This window comes from Bufo bufo, chromosome 4 (assembly GCF_905171765.1).
Source record: "Bufo bufo chromosome 4, aBufBuf1.1, whole genome shotgun sequence".
NCBI lineage: Eukaryota > Metazoa > Chordata > Amphibia > Anura > Bufonidae > Bufo > Bufo bufo.
This window is the reverse complement of record NC_053392.1, coordinates 350574467-350590114: the sequence shown is the minus strand read 5'-3', so window position 1 is coordinate 350590114 and position 15648 is coordinate 350574467. Positions and strand designations below refer to the sequence as shown.

At 40.3% G+C, this 15648-nt stretch overlaps 1 protein-coding gene across 1 annotated transcript in view; it reads left to right on the top strand.

Annotated features, from left to right (window-relative positions):
- MAN1A1 (mannosidase alpha class 1A member 1) overlaps positions 1–5546 on the top strand; it is a 244482-nt gene extending 238936 nt beyond the window's left edge. Inside the window, exon 12 of the mRNA XM_040428933.1 lies at positions 4172–5546. Within this exon, the coding sequence (XP_040284867.1) occupies positions 4172–4295 (124 nt within the window). The 3' untranslated portion in view covers positions 4296–5546. The remainder of the gene's footprint in view (positions 1–4171) is intronic.
- Positions 5547–15648: the final 10102 nt, after the last annotated feature.

The following is a 15648-nucleotide window of genomic DNA, read 5'->3' as shown; positions in this document are numbered from 1 at the left end:
GCGATTATATGACCCCAAGCAGCACATGACTGCAGAGGCCAGTGAATGGCTGTAGCAGTGCATGTGATGGATGGGACCCTTAGTGCTGGTGAGTGGATAAGTGGCTTTTTTTTTTTTTTTTTTTGTAGGCTGAGCATTTGAGGGACCTTAAGTAAAATTGCTGTGGGAGATGGTCAACCTTTTAACTGTCATTTTTAATATGCAACCCCAATTCCAAAAGTTGGGAGACACTGTAAAATGTAAATCAAAGAAAACCGAATCCAATGAATTGCAAATCTCACAGAACCATGTTTTATTCACAATAGAACATAGAACACATATCAGATGTTGAAATGAAGATATTTTACCATTTCATGAAAAAAAATTAACAAATTTAGATCTTGATGGCAGCAACGTATCTCAAATAAGGGGCAACAAAAAAGCAATTTGCAACTACGTGTCATGACTGGGTATAAAAAAAAAAAGCATGTTAGAGAGGCAGAGTTTCAGAAAAATGTTCCTCAATGTAAAATTGAGAAGACGGACAATATCCTACCATCCACAGTACATAATATCAAAATATTAAGAGAATCTGGAGAATAACATGTATGCAAACGGCTGATGGTCAATATTGGAAGCCTGCAGGTGGAACTGCATTGACAACAGGCATGTTTCCGTACTGGAAATCATTGTCTATGAACACAGTTCAACTTGCAATCCACAAATGCAAGCTAAGGCCTCTTTCACACTACCGTATGGCTATTTCAGTGTTTTGCAGTCTGTTTTTCACGGATCCGTTCCGTTTTTTTGTTTCTGTACCGTTCCGTTTTTCCGTATGGCATATACAGTAATTACATAGAAAAAATTGGGCTGGGCATAACATTTTCAATAGATGGTTCAGCAAAAACGGAACGGATACGGAAGACATACGGATGCATTTCCGTATGTGTTCAGTTTTTTTTTGCGGACCCATTGACTTGAATGGAGCCACGGAACGTGATTTGCGGGCAATAATAAGACATGTTCTATCTTTCAACGAAACGGAAATACGGAAACGGAATGCATACGGGGTACATTCCGTTTTTTTTTTTCCGGAACCATTGAAATGAATGGTTCCGTATACGGAACGCAAAAAACGGCCCGCAAGATGAAAAAAAAAAACGCTAGTGTGAAAGAGGCCTAAAGCTGTACAGGGAGTGCAAAATTATTAGGCAAGTTGTATTTTTGAGGATTAATTTTATTATTGAACAACAACCATGTTCTCAATGAACCCAAAAAACTCATTAATATCAAAGCTGAATATTTTTGGAAGTAGTTTTTAGTTTGTTTTTAGTTTTAGCTATTTTAGGGGGATATCTGTGTGTGCAGGTGACTATTACTGTGCATAATTATTAGGCAACGTAACAAAAAACAAATATATACCCATTTCAATTATTTATTTTTACCAGTGAAACCAATATAACATCTCAACATTCACAAATATACATTTCTGACATTCAAAAACAAAACAAAAACAAATCAGTGACCAATATAGCCACCTTTCTTTGCAAGGACACTCAAAAGCCTGCCATCCATGGATTCTGTCAGTGTTTTGATCTGTTCACCATCAACATTGCGTGCAGCAGCAACCACAGCCTCCCAGACACTGTTCAGAGAGGTGTACTGTTTTCCCTCCTTGTAAATCTCACATTTGATGATGGACCACAGGTTCTCAATGGGGTTCAGATCAGGTGAACAAGGAGGCCATGTCATTAGATTTTCTTCTTTTATACCCTTTCTTGCCCGCCACGCTGTGGAGTACTTGGACGCGTGTGATGGAGCATTGTCCTGCATGAAAATCATGTTTTTCTTGAAGGATGCAGACTTCTTCCTGTACCACTGCTTGAAGAAGGTGTCTTCCAGAAACTGGCAGTAGGACTGGGAGTTGAGCTTGACTCCATCCTCAACCCGAAAAGGCCCCACAAGCTCATCTTTGATGATACCAGCCCAAACCAGTACTCCACCTCCACCTTGCTGGCGTCTGAGTCGGACTGGAGCTCTCTGCCCTTTACCAATCCAGCCACGGGCCCATCCATCTGGCCCATCAAGACTCGCTCTCATTTCATCAGTCCATAAAACCTTAGAAAAATCAGTCTTGAGATATTTCTTGGCCCAGTCTTGACGTTTCAGCTTGTGTGTCTTGTTCAGTAGTGGTCGTCTTTCAGCCTTTCTTACCTTGGCCATGTCTCTGAGTATTGCACACCTTGTGCTTTTGGGCACTCCAGTGATGTTGCAGCTCTGAAATATGGCCAAACTGGTGGCAAGTGGCATCTTGGCAGCTGCACGCTTGACTTTTCTCAGTTCATGGGCAGTTATTTTGCGCCTTGGTTTTTCCACACGCTTCTTGCGACCCTGTTGACTATTTTGAATGAAACGCTTGATTGTTCGATGATCACGCTTCAGAAGCTTTGCAATTTTAAGAGTGCTGCATCCCTCTGCAAGATATCTCACTATTTTTGACTTTTCTGAGCCTGTCAAGTCCTTCTTTTGACCCATTTTGCCAAAGGAAAGGAAGTTGCCTAATAATTATGCACACCTAATATAGGGTGTTGATGTCATTAGACCACACCCCTTCTCATTACAGAGATGCACATCACCTAATATGCTTAATTGGTAGTAGGCTTTTGAGCCTATACAGCTTGGAGTAAGACAACATGCATAAAGAGGATGATGTGGTCAAAATACTCATTTGCCTAATAATTCTGCACGCAGTGTATAATGCAAAGATATGTCATCACAATCCAGAAACACTGCCACCTTCTCTGGACCAGAGCTCATTTAAAATTGACTGAGGCAAAGTGGTAAACTGTTCTTTGGATCAAAATGTGAAATTCTCAAATTTCAAATCAAGAGGAGAGAGACCATCCAGCTTCTTATTAGCACACAGTACAAAAGCCTGCATCTCTGATGGTATGGGGTTGCATTAGTGCCTTTGGCTTGGGCATCTGTAAAGGCACTATCAGTGCTAAATGATATATAGAGGTTTTAGAACAACATATGCAGCCATCCAGACAATGTCTCTTTCAGGGTAGGCCTTATATATTTAAGTAAGACAATTCTAAAACGCATACTGCGTCCAACACAACAGCATGGCTTCGCAGTAGAAGAGTCTGGGCGCTGATCTGGCCTGCCTGCAGTCCAGACCTTTCACCAACGGAAAACATTTTCTGCATCTTGAAACAAGAACTCCATCAAAGAAGACCCAGGAATATTGAGCAGCTAGAATCCTACATCAGAAAAGAATGGGACAATATTCCTCTCCCAAAACTCCAACTGTTGGCCTCCTCCATTCCCAGATGTTTGCAGACTCTTGTCAAAAGAGGGAATGCTATACAATGGTAGATGCGGCCCTTTCACACTTTTTTTAATGTATTTATGCCAATATCAAGTTCTAAAGGAGTTAATTTTTTTCATGAAATGGTAAAATGTCTAAATTTCAGCATCTGACATTTTACCCCTACATTTTTGCAATTGGGGTTGAGAATTGTGTAATTATTATTATTTTTTTTTAAACTGCCTCTAAAGTGTCCTCATAGCAACACTCGAATTGAGTGTTACTAAGAATAATCTGTCTTTAGACTTTTATTGAATATGGCTTACTGTAGAGGCCAGCTTCTCAGCCTGTCTCTGCCTCCCCACATGTAACTAGGCTATTTTAAAAAGTGCTGTGGTAGGGCTCCATAGGAACATAGTGAAGCTCCCATAGACTGCAATGATAATTCATGGTAATGTTTACATTTTTTTAAAGTATTAAAACACAAGAAAAACTACGTAAATTTGGTATTGCTGTAATTGCATTGACGTGTAGAATGAAGGTAACAGTTCAGTTTTACTGCACAGGGAACACCATAAAAATGAAACCCATAATACTATGGCAGAATTGAGTTTACTTCCCCTCGCCACTTCTCTAAAAAAAAAAAAAAAGGCAGAGCGGGTGATGCAGTCCCAGGGTAGCCGGTCCTTTACATTTGCTATACTCTATGCCAGGAAGCTGGCATAAATTAAGCAGGAATCTACATCGGCTCCCTTGATGGTGTAGTGTTCCATTATGGCATTTGTATACAGTAGTTTATTAATTGGTAGTCGTTCTTTATTATGCCATGTAAATATATAGAGGCACACTTAACATGTACAACCTTTTTTGCCGTTTCAGGTATCTCTACTTATTATTTTCCGACGATGATCTTCTTCCATTAGAACATTGGATTTTCAATACTGAGGCACATCCACTCCCCATTATCCAAAAGGCTGACAGAACGATAGAAACCCTAGAGTAATAAGAGACACGAATTGCCTCATATACCGGAAATTCACTGCATTCCTGCAACAGTCCGATCAGGACAGAGCACTCTTCTTCATGTCTATTAACCATTTCTTTTTCTTCTGAAGTTGTGAAGCAACCTTTTTGCAGTCTGTCACGTTTACTTTAAGACTCCTGGGTGATTCTAGAGCCGTTCCTTTGTGACCTAACCAGTTGCTGTGAATTAAAAGCACCTTTCTTCTTGGACATTCCATTTAGAGTTAGACAACCATCCTTGGCCATATAGAATAGAACAGTCTGCACTTTTCTTTACCAACTCCTTTTTCCTTTCATTTGACTGCAAAGATCCTTCCTCCTCTGTGAGGAGATTGTCTGCTTTAAGCTGTAATATTTTGCCATGTTGCAAAAAGCCATAATGATTAGTATAAAGAGCGATTTCTTTTCCTTTCCAGTTATATGTGAATCTGATTTGTCTCACGGAGGACAAATTGTGTAACTGTGACATCTTCCTCTTATGCGGGTTTTCTTTGGTAAAATATTCCGAACTGTAATTTCTATAGAGATGACTTTGTTCCATGCAGACATGACTATTTTTTTTGGCAGTGGTCCAACTTTCTTGTTTTTTTGTTATTAATCTGTGTTAAATTAATAGCCATCTAATCTGTTCAATGAAGCTGTTCTTAAAGTATTTTGATTATAAGACTAGATTATATATATATCTGATCTATAGACAATCCAGGTGTTGCAAAATAAAATGTTCAGATTATTTTCTTAGGGCAAACTGTCGCTTGTCCTTTCTAGTAGACTATTTCATGTGATTTTTCACCGTTTGTAAACCAGGTTTATGAGGTTATGTTCTGGGGTGTTTTCGGAACACATATGTATTGCAGATTTGCCGAATATCTGGGTAATTTCATGACCACATTCCATGGACGAGTATGTCCGCCTTACTGAAACCAAATGTCTGTCTGTATTATGTTTTTAAGGGAATTTTTCCCTTTCACTGACCGCTCATTGGTGTCATTGAATCAGCTTCCGTGATATTGATTTGCTTTATAGAATAAAAAGCATTTGTTTCAGTCATTGGGCTGGCAGATGCTTCTACTGAAGCGGGGAATATTCACTTTCTCTAGTACATGAAGGTAGCAGAGGCAATAGAAGCTGTTAAAAAAAAAAAAACTAAACCACCATAGTGTCCTAAATACTGTAGAAGGGTAAGTGAAACTGGGTCACCAGGGAGTCAGGGATAGTTGCCACATTCTCACAAATTGTACCCTCCTAGGGGGACATTGCCGTGTTAATCCCCATTCAACCACTATGTTTTGGCTGTTGTCCTTTCTGGTGTGGATGTACAACTGGCCCATTCTCTCTTCGAGAATATCAATCGCAGAAGAGTAAGTACCATTGCTACTACAGTTGCAAGAAAAAGTATGTGAACCCTTTGGAATTATATGGATTTCTGCACAAATTGGTCATAATATGTGATCTGATCTTCATCTAAGTCACAACAATAGACAATCACAGTCTGCTTAAACTAATAACACACACAGAATTAAATGTTACTATGTTTTTATTGAACACACCATGTAAACATTCACAGTGCAGGTGGAAAAAGTATGTGAACCCTTGGATTTAATAACTGGTTGAACATCCTTTGGCAGCAATAACTTCACCCAAACGTTTCCTGTAGTTGCAGATCAGACGTGCACAACGGTCAGGAGTAATTCTTGACCATTCCTCTTTACAGAACTGTTTCAGTTCAGCAATATTCTTGGGATGTCTGGTGTGAATCGCTTTCTTGAGGTCATGCCACAGCATCTCAATCGGGTTGAGGTCAGGACTCTGACTGGGCCACTCCAGAAGGCGTATTTTTATCTGTTTTAAGCCATTCTGTTGTTGATTTACTTCTATGCTTTGGGTCGTTGTCCTGTTGCAACACCCATCTTCTGTTGAGCTTCAGCTGGTGGACAGATGGCCTTAAGTTCTCCTGCAAAATGTCTTAATAAACTTGAATTCATTTTTCCTTCGATGATAGCAATCCGTCCAGGCCCTGACGCAGCAAAGCAGCCCCAAACCATGATGCCCCCACCACCATACTTCACAGTTGGGATGAGGTTTTGATGTTGGTGTGCTGTGCCTATTTTTCTCCACACAGTGTTGTGTTTCTTCCAAACAACTCAACTTTGGTTTCATCTGTCCACAGAATATTTTGCCAGTACTGCTGTGGAGCATCCAGGTGCTCTTGTGCAAACTGTAAACATGTAGCAATGTATTTTTGGGACAGCAGTGGCTTCCTCTGGGGTATCCTCCCATGAAATCCATTTTTGTTTAGTATTTTACGTAGATTCGCTAACAGGGTTGTTAGCATATGCCAGAGACTTTTGTAAGTCTTTAGCTGACACTATAGGATTCTTCTTCACCTCATTGAGCAGTCTGCGCTGTGCTCTTGCAGTCATCTTTACAGGACGGCCACTCCTAGGGAGAGTAGCAGCAGTGCTGAACTTTCTCCATTTATAGACAATTTGTCTTACCGTGGACTGATGAACAGCAAGGCTTTTGGAGATCCTTTTATAACCCTTTCCAGCTTTATGTAAGTCAACAATTCTTAATCGTAGGTCTTCTGAGAGCTCTTTTGTGCGAGGCATCATTCACATCAGGCAATGCTTCTTGTGAAAAGCAAACCCAGAACTGGTGTGTGTTTTTTTTTTTTATTGGGCAGGGCAGCTGTAACCAACACATCCAATCTCCTCTCATTGATTGGACTCCAGTTGGCTGACACCTCACTCCAATCAGCTCTTGGAGATGTCATTAGTCTAGGGATTCACATACTTTTTCCACCTGCACTGTGAATGTTTACATGGTGTGTTCAATAAAAACATGGTAACATTTAATTCTGTGTTATTAGTTTAAGCAGACTGTGATTGTCTATTGTTGTGACTTAGATGAAGATCAGATCACATTTTATGACCAAGTTGTGTAGAAATCCATATCATTCCAAAGGGTTCACATACTTTTTCTTGCTAGTGTATATAAGAAGGTACTCCACAAGAGATGTAAATCGAGTGGCAAATCCACATGAGTTACATTTTTGCAAAGGGTGAAAATCCGCAACATAATTGACATGCTGCAGATTTAAAATCTCATCTGTTTTGCTGCTACTGTAATATGTAGTGTTGGGTGCGAATATTTGAATAGTTAATATCAGCACTTCGAGAATTTGCAAATATTTAGAATATAGTGATATATATTCGTAATTTCGAATATTCTAGATTTTTTTTTCATCAGTAACCTCACTCTTTGTCACAGCTTAGCAACATCCCTAGCAACCAATAGGAAAGTTGCCTACCCCTTACTATATAAGCAGCCCTTGTATGCAGTATTTGGCAGATCTGAGAGAGACAGCAGTGTCATTGCCGTGCTCTCTGATTTCCTGTGTCATTACATTAGTTATCTTCTATATATAATACAGATAGTCAGTGTAGGTTAGATAGTGGTATAGTGTAGCTGGTTCTGCTGTCCATACATACATACATACATACATACATACATAGTGCTGTGATGTCACAAGTTCACAGCAATACTTAGACCACCAATCACTAATATGTAGTCAGACCTGTTAAAATGTGAAGTTGCACATATTGCACCAAAATATTTGCATCATTAGTGCTGATTTCGCAATCGCGAATATATTGGAGCACTCTATCTGCATATAAAGCCATTTTTAATGTTCTGCCGTGCAAACCATTTTCTCCAGCCTCAGGAAACTTCTAGCAGCTTGAAAAATGTAGCAAAAGTGACCCACGCGGAATATTACACGCGAAATAAAATATTGCTGATTTTTCGCGATCAAGAAAATAATCTCGAATTCGCGAATATATGACGAATATTCTACCAAATATTCATGAAATATCGCGAATTCGAATATTGCCCCTGCCGCTCATCACTAGAAATATGCTGCACATTTTCCACCTTCAAAATTCGAATGGAAAATCCAGAGAGTATCCGCCCGGTCTGAACATACCATGCAGGCTGTACAGCACTGGTTGTAGGAAAGCTGCTCAGAAGCTCCATCATGGACAGCTTTTTCTGAGGGGCTGCCTACCAAAGCCCTGAACCTCCATTACATAGGGTTCTACAGCTGGTGTTCTGCTTTGCAGACTTCTCTTAATGTGAGTGTCTACCTTTTCTTTATTCCAAATTCTGCGCAGATTACTTTCATAATACATCTTTATAGTGGTCAGAGCTTTGTTTTTTTGATGCAGAGCTCCTAATTTATATCTAGGCTTTTGAACCTAAAAAAGAAATGATAAATTTTGTTCACTTTTAGCATTATATGGCTACATTCACTCGACCGTATGTGTTTTGCGGTCCGCAAATTGCGGTTCTGCAAAAAAAGGATGACGTCCGTATGGCATCCATTTTTTTGCGGATCCATTGTAACAATGCCTATCCTTGTCCGCAAAACGGACAAGAATAGGACGTTGTATTTACTTTTTTTTCGAGGCTACGGAACGGACATACGGATGCGGATAGCACACATTCGTGGGAATGTAGCCTAAGACTGTCTCATGGCCGTATCACTTTACAATAGAAAATCTAAACCTCTGTCAGCTACTGTGTAACTTCCATTGAACTATTAAAGGGGTTTCTGGGACCTACATTTTTTGTATAGTCCTCTTGTTCTTGAAGAATAAGTGAGATTTGCAATATAAAGTGCATTAAAACATGCCTTGTGTCCCTCCCTACGGTAGCCACAGAATGGAGTACCACTGCACATAAACTTTGCGGAGAGCCTTTTCCTTCAGCAGCCATGTGAAAAACAAACGTATGGATCATCTTTGGTAAAATACGCAAATGGCAAATCTGTGTTTTTTGTCCAAAGATCACATGGATTGTCTCCTCTTTTTTGTTCATTTATTAAACACGGTTAGCCTAACACCAATGAATTGCATAAAGACTGTGAGATTAGTTTCTCTGATTACTTATTCATTTATCACACTGTTCTTAAGTCTAATGAAAAAGCAATATTTCTGTATCGTAGCTACTTAAAGGGTTTATCCAACCCCTATAATGGCCCCCAAAATGTCCGGGAACCTCATACAGGTTATACTTAACCCAACACCTGCATCACTTCTGACGCTAGGGAAGCTCGTCCCCATCGCGGCCTGCTATTGGCTAAACTGATAATCTGTGCATACTCCCAAATATCAGGTTATATGTTCTTGAAATTGGAGAGTGATGCCCAAATTGAGTGATGCACTTTTTTTTTCTTTTTTTTAACTTATATTAAAGGGGCTGCTGGAGTTACTGACCAAAATCCCTCCAGCCAGCAGTTATGACAAAAATTCAAAATTGTATACTTACCCTTTTCATCTTCCTCTGATTCGCACGTTTCCACTTTGATCCCCCCGAATGAGCTTTGTTTGTGGGGCTGCAGTGATGACATGCCGGTATACTCCACATGACCACTGCAGCCAATCACTGTCCTCAGTGTCATGTGCTATATGCCAGTGATTGGCTGCAGCAGGGTTCAGTGTATAAGGGCATGTTATCACTGTAACCAAATATAACATCACAGCTGCAACAGCAGGAAGGATTGGAGCAGTGGGCAAAAAACGCCTAAGTATACTTTTTAAAATATTTTATCACAGTTGCCGGCAGGGTGAATTTTTTTTAAATAAGTTGGATAACCCCTTTAAGTGGAGACTGAATTAATGAAGTTATCATCTTGTGTATCCATTAAAGGAGTTATAGTATAGGGATATGGGATCAGCTGCAGAAAGTAATATCTAATGAAATTCCTTACAATTTATGGATAATTTTTGGGTGATCTCATTACTTCCACATTCATAAGAAGCAGCTGTGCAATATAATTGCCATCTCTTTATTGTATTTTGAAATTTTGGGTTTTCATTCCGTACAGCGTATCTCGACACGCAGGGGAGCAATCCAACACATTCACCAGCCGATTTCACAGCAAATCCACAGCAAAATCTGTATGTGGGTTTTACACCCTCTACACTGAAAAGCGTGAAATCTGTGGCAGAAAGTGACATGCTTTGCATTCAAAAGTACACACTGCTGCTAACCTAGTCCAGTTGTCTTTGGAAACTATGGGGGAGATTTATCAAGACTGATGCTTTCTGTGCTGATCTTGATAGCCTCTGCACTGGTGGAGGATGCGCCAAATTTATCCTCCGGCAGTCCGTGCAAAAGTCACAGTTAAAAAGTGAAATGCCATCCACCCCCCATATACCCGGACCCCTCAGATACAATGTACTGACCTTGCTCCCTGGCATCCATGTCGCTTCTAGATCCCGCATGGCTCTAGAAGGGGGAGGGAAATGTGGCGGTCAACAGCGGGTGATGCTAGGGTAGCTTGTCACCGCCTGCTATTTGCTGCATCCCGCCCGACGCCGGATTTTTTTTTTATCCACAAATATGAAGTAGTGGCGGCCGTGTGGGCATTAGAAGCGACACAGGTGCCTGGGAGCGAGGCAAGTACAATGTGTGTGAGTGCCCGGGCATATGGGGGGACATTTCAGGTGTCAGATAACCCCTTTAATGCTGCTTTTCAGGCACAAGGGAGATCCTAACTATCCCCATATGTCTTATCAATCAAGAGAATTATAAGTGATTCGATGCATAGCCCCTTCTTTAGGCTCCATTCACACATCCGCAATTTTGTTTCGCATTTTGTGGAACGGAATTGCGGACCCATTCATTTCTATGGGGCCGGACGATGTGCGGCCCTGATCCGGAAATGCGGACCTGCACTTCCGGGTCCGCATTTCCGTTCCCGAAAAAAATAGAACATGCCCTATTCTTGTCCGCAATTGGACAAGAATAGGCATATTCTAATAGTGCCGGCAATGTGCGGTCCGCAAAATGCAGAACGCACATTGCCGTTGTCCGTGTTTTGTGGATCCGCACGGATGTGTGAATGGACCCTGAGGTGTTTTTCAGGAGTATAATATTGATGACCTATCCTTAGGATAGCAAACAAGGACTATAAGTAGCAGCACACTGCTTTATGCACAAAGATAGAATGGAGTTGCTGGTCTAAGGGCTGTATTACACCTGCAGATCGGAAGATTCTCGCTAACAAGCATTTGTAGTAACAGTCGTTACTGCTTGTGTAATACAGCATGTGTAACAAGCATTTGTAGTAACAGCGATGATCTGCTTGTGTAATACAGCCCTAAAAGTGCCGCCAATTACCCAATGAACGTTCAAACATTCGTTAATCGGGCTATACTGTGGCGGAGATCTCTCCATATAATGGCATTGGTCTCCTCCACTGATGAGCAGGAAGCAATGTTTCCTTTCCAACATTCAGCAGCCACATCTGCTGGTCTAATTCCAGCCTAACTCTCTTTTGCACTATATTTAGGATAAGGTCATCAATATCTGATCGATGGGGGTCAATATTAGAAAGGTCCCTTTTGCCTTCTGAGACTTGCCCCTTTACCGCAATTTATATTAATACAAATTATGCTGGTGATGATTAACTTAACCTTTAAAGAAGAAAGCTCCAAATGTCATGTCTGTTTGTCTTCAGTTATTTTATATCCTGCCTTTATAGCATGCCGATGTTACTTTACACCTCCAAGTGGGCATTTTTAAGTGGATGAAGCTGGCAAATCGGTTCCCAAAACATTCTCTATGGGCTTCGGTGGTGTTCAGTGTTTTTCTAAAATAAAGAAAAAGATGATGCAAATTTTTTTCAAATCCATCAGTTTGTACAATCCATTTCACAAATGAAACCTGTGTAAAATGATATTGTGGTTGGATCTGTTAGGCTCTGGTATTTCCAAATCATAAGCAGCTACCAAGACCGTTTATGGCCAGGTGTGGAGTTAAATCACCAATGTGACTGTTTCTTGATTTGAGTTATATAACCTATTCCTCTAGAGCAGAGGTGCACAGCCTGTGGCCTGCAATGCCATTCAGTGAGGTCCCGAACTACCAAGGCACAGACATGTTTGTCTGTTTCAGAAAACCATCTGTGTCAAAAGACTGGCATGTCCTGTGGTCTCATTTGCTTCATTTCCTGTGCAACGGTCACAGGATTGCTGTAAAATGCGCATTGAGCTACATTGTAAAATTTTTGAGGCAATTTTTTGAGCCAAAGTCAAGATTGGATCCAGCAGGAAAGGAGAAGCCCTCCCTTTTATCTTTTTCATTCCCTATTGACCCATTTCTGGTTTGGGCTCAAAACACTGCATCTAAGGGTAATTTCACACTAGCGTTAAAAGTTTTCCGGTATTGAGTTCCGTCATAGGGGCTCAATACCGGGGAAAAAAAACCTTCAGTTTTGTCCTAATGCATTCTGAATGGAAAGCAATCCGTTCAGTATGCATCAGGATGTCTTTCGTTCCGTCCCTTTTACGGTATTTGGCCGGAAAAAATTGCAGTATTTTCTCCGTCCAAAATTCCGGAAAACACTTGCCGGATCTGGCATTAGTTTCCATTGAAATGTATGTTGGATCTGGCACCAAGTGTTCAGGAAATTGCCACATTGACAGATCCGGTTTTCCAGTCTGCGCATGCACAGACCATGAGAAAAAAATTAATACCGGATCAGATGACACCGGAGAGATGGATCCGGTATTTCAATGCATTTGTCAGACAGATCCGGAAACAAATGATATCCGTTTGCATACGGATTTCTGGATTCGGCAGGCAGTTCCGGCAATGGCACTGCCTGCCGAATTCTTCTAACGCTAGTGTGAAAGTACCCTAAAACTGCCACTAAAAGCTGTGTATGACACCACCCTTAGGGTGGCTGCACCCGTTGTTGATTACGCGTGTTTTTTCAATTTAGAAAAACGCTAAATCTGCAGCATGTCAGTTGTTGGATTTTTTTTTGTGCGCATTTCACTCTTTTTAATGAAAGGGTGAGATCTAGAGAAAATCCGCACCAAAAACCATACAAAAAAAAACGTTCAAATAGTACAGATTTGTTGTTGTTTTTTGGTGCAGATTTCATGCGGGTTTTCTGCACATAAATCTGCATGGCGGGCAGACACCCTTAGGTCAGTGTTCAGTCTGTGAAACATGCTCTGTGTGATAGCAGCTGAAATAACATTGTATTGTGTAAAGAAGATTTCCTCGAGGTATTTTACCTCTCTTCACAGAATCTGCAGGAGGCATGTAATACGCTTCTATAATGGTTCTGCTGCTTATGTTCTACCTTGCAGCAGCTCTGTTTATTATAATGCTTAGTCTTCTTGGTGTACACAACTGGATTATGGCTCTGTGCATGAGTTGTACATACCTAGAGCCAAGAAGGCATTGGGTGGGATCGGATTCTTGGCATGATGTATGTAGCGCTTGCATAGAACCTTAGTCTATTATACATTAACTATATATGGTTTACTTGCTTCAGTGCTATAACAAACCAAATGACAAGCACAAGTACTTTTAGATTTATTATCTGCAAGTAGTAGTGTCCAAGATCCCATAATTGTATCCCCAGGCATTACATTACTAACTTAAAAATTGTTTGGTTTCACTGTAAATTGAAGCCTGACTAATCGGTGACATTATGACAAAAAGTGTCTACCTTTTAAAGTTTACAAAAGAGCAATTTCTTCATGTGATATTATTAAACATTCTCCATGGTGGACTTGTCAGGAGGATTCATGCTCTTGTCTGAAATAACCTCTCACTGCAGACTCGGTTTCATGTATACCCCAGCATATCTCGGTATCCTGCATTGTATTTCTGACGGAGGATGTTCGTGCAGTCACCGCTCTGCAGGTTAATATCCGATTACTCCCATTTATGATATCGTTTTCCTTCAAAAGAAAATTAGTAAATTGATGCAGCAACCTTTTCAAATACAGTATATAAGGAGGTATATTTGTTTCAATGCCATCAATCTCTGGGTTGTTCATTTTCTGAGGTTCTTTTGGGAGGCCTGTCCTCATGGCTGGACCTGCAGAAAGAAGCATACTTACCTGCACCCCGATTTGGGTAAGGCTCCTTTGCTCCCCTGCCGTCACTGCAGCGCTTGAGTTCCTTGCTGTCAAATTCTCGTTTGATGCTGCAGCATTGACCTACCCCCCCTTGCATTCTATCAATCGGGAAGAGAAGGAGCCAGGACCCAGTGGTATGGGGTAGAGGTAAGTATGCTTCCCACCTTAGGTCTGACTATGATGGGGGGCAGCCAAAAGACCCCCAGAATATCAACAACCCCTTTAAGGGGAATCGGTCACCACTTTTATGCTTTCCTCTTAAGGAAGCATGCTCTAGTGTCAGACACGCTGATTGCAGTATTGTCTCCTACACGTATCTCTGCCTGTTGTATAGTTTGAGCAGTTAACACTTTAGTAGTTGCAGCACTCATAGCGGTCGTCATGAATTGTTTGCTTAACCCACCCTTCCACTGCTGAGTGACATTTTTTTTTTTTCCTACCACTGCACATACGGAAAAATCTGTCAATCAGCTTCTGAAGGGCAGGGTGATCCTACAGTTCATGAATACCATGAGTGATGTGAGCACTGCCTTTAATAAAATGTAAACTTCCCAAAAACTACACAGGAGGCAGACATAAAAGACATTAGAGGACCACAAAAAGTGGTGGCAGATTCCCATTAAGATCTGGTCTGTTTTTACTGCTTTTGAATTTAACCAAGTATGGTCCTACATAAATTTGTAAGTGGAAAGCATAAGAAAGCAGCACCATACATATGAAAAAAGGGTGCAAAAAACCCCAGAAGGTAGCAGCACTACAAAAATGATTTTGATGCAAAACTGGTACTTGGTTCACCTATATATGTGCAACATCTCGGCTCATAGAGAGCTTTTTTTTTTCAAATCTATAGGCTCTGTGCAAGCTGAAACATTGCCCACACATTGGTGAATAAACTACCAGCTTTGCTGCACTTGGAAGTGCTGCCATCTTTTGGCCGTAAATTTGTAAGTGAATTTGAAACTAATGACTAAGCATTTTTATTTTTTTCCATTAATGGCAAATCCGTTTAGGTAGTGGCACCATATGGGTCCTTCTTTGCATTGAAATTAGTTTTTTACATTTCATCTTTATAAGAATCTTAAAGTTGAGGGTTATGAAATAGACTAAAATGCACAATTTATAATAATTATATTTGTAAAATTCTATTGTGAATAAAGTCTTTTATTCTACATGAAATACTTGTAAAGTCTTTAATGTTTTATGTTAATGTTTGTCTTGATTGTCTTCTCTTTAGGGTACTATATAAATAACAGTATTTATGTTCTGTCCCAGTATGTTGGTACTTTATTTTTATTTATTTTTTATTCTGCAGAACTGCTGTGTAACAAATCCATTCGATAAAATGTAAGACATCCATTATTTTTCTAGATTTTTTTATTTTATTTT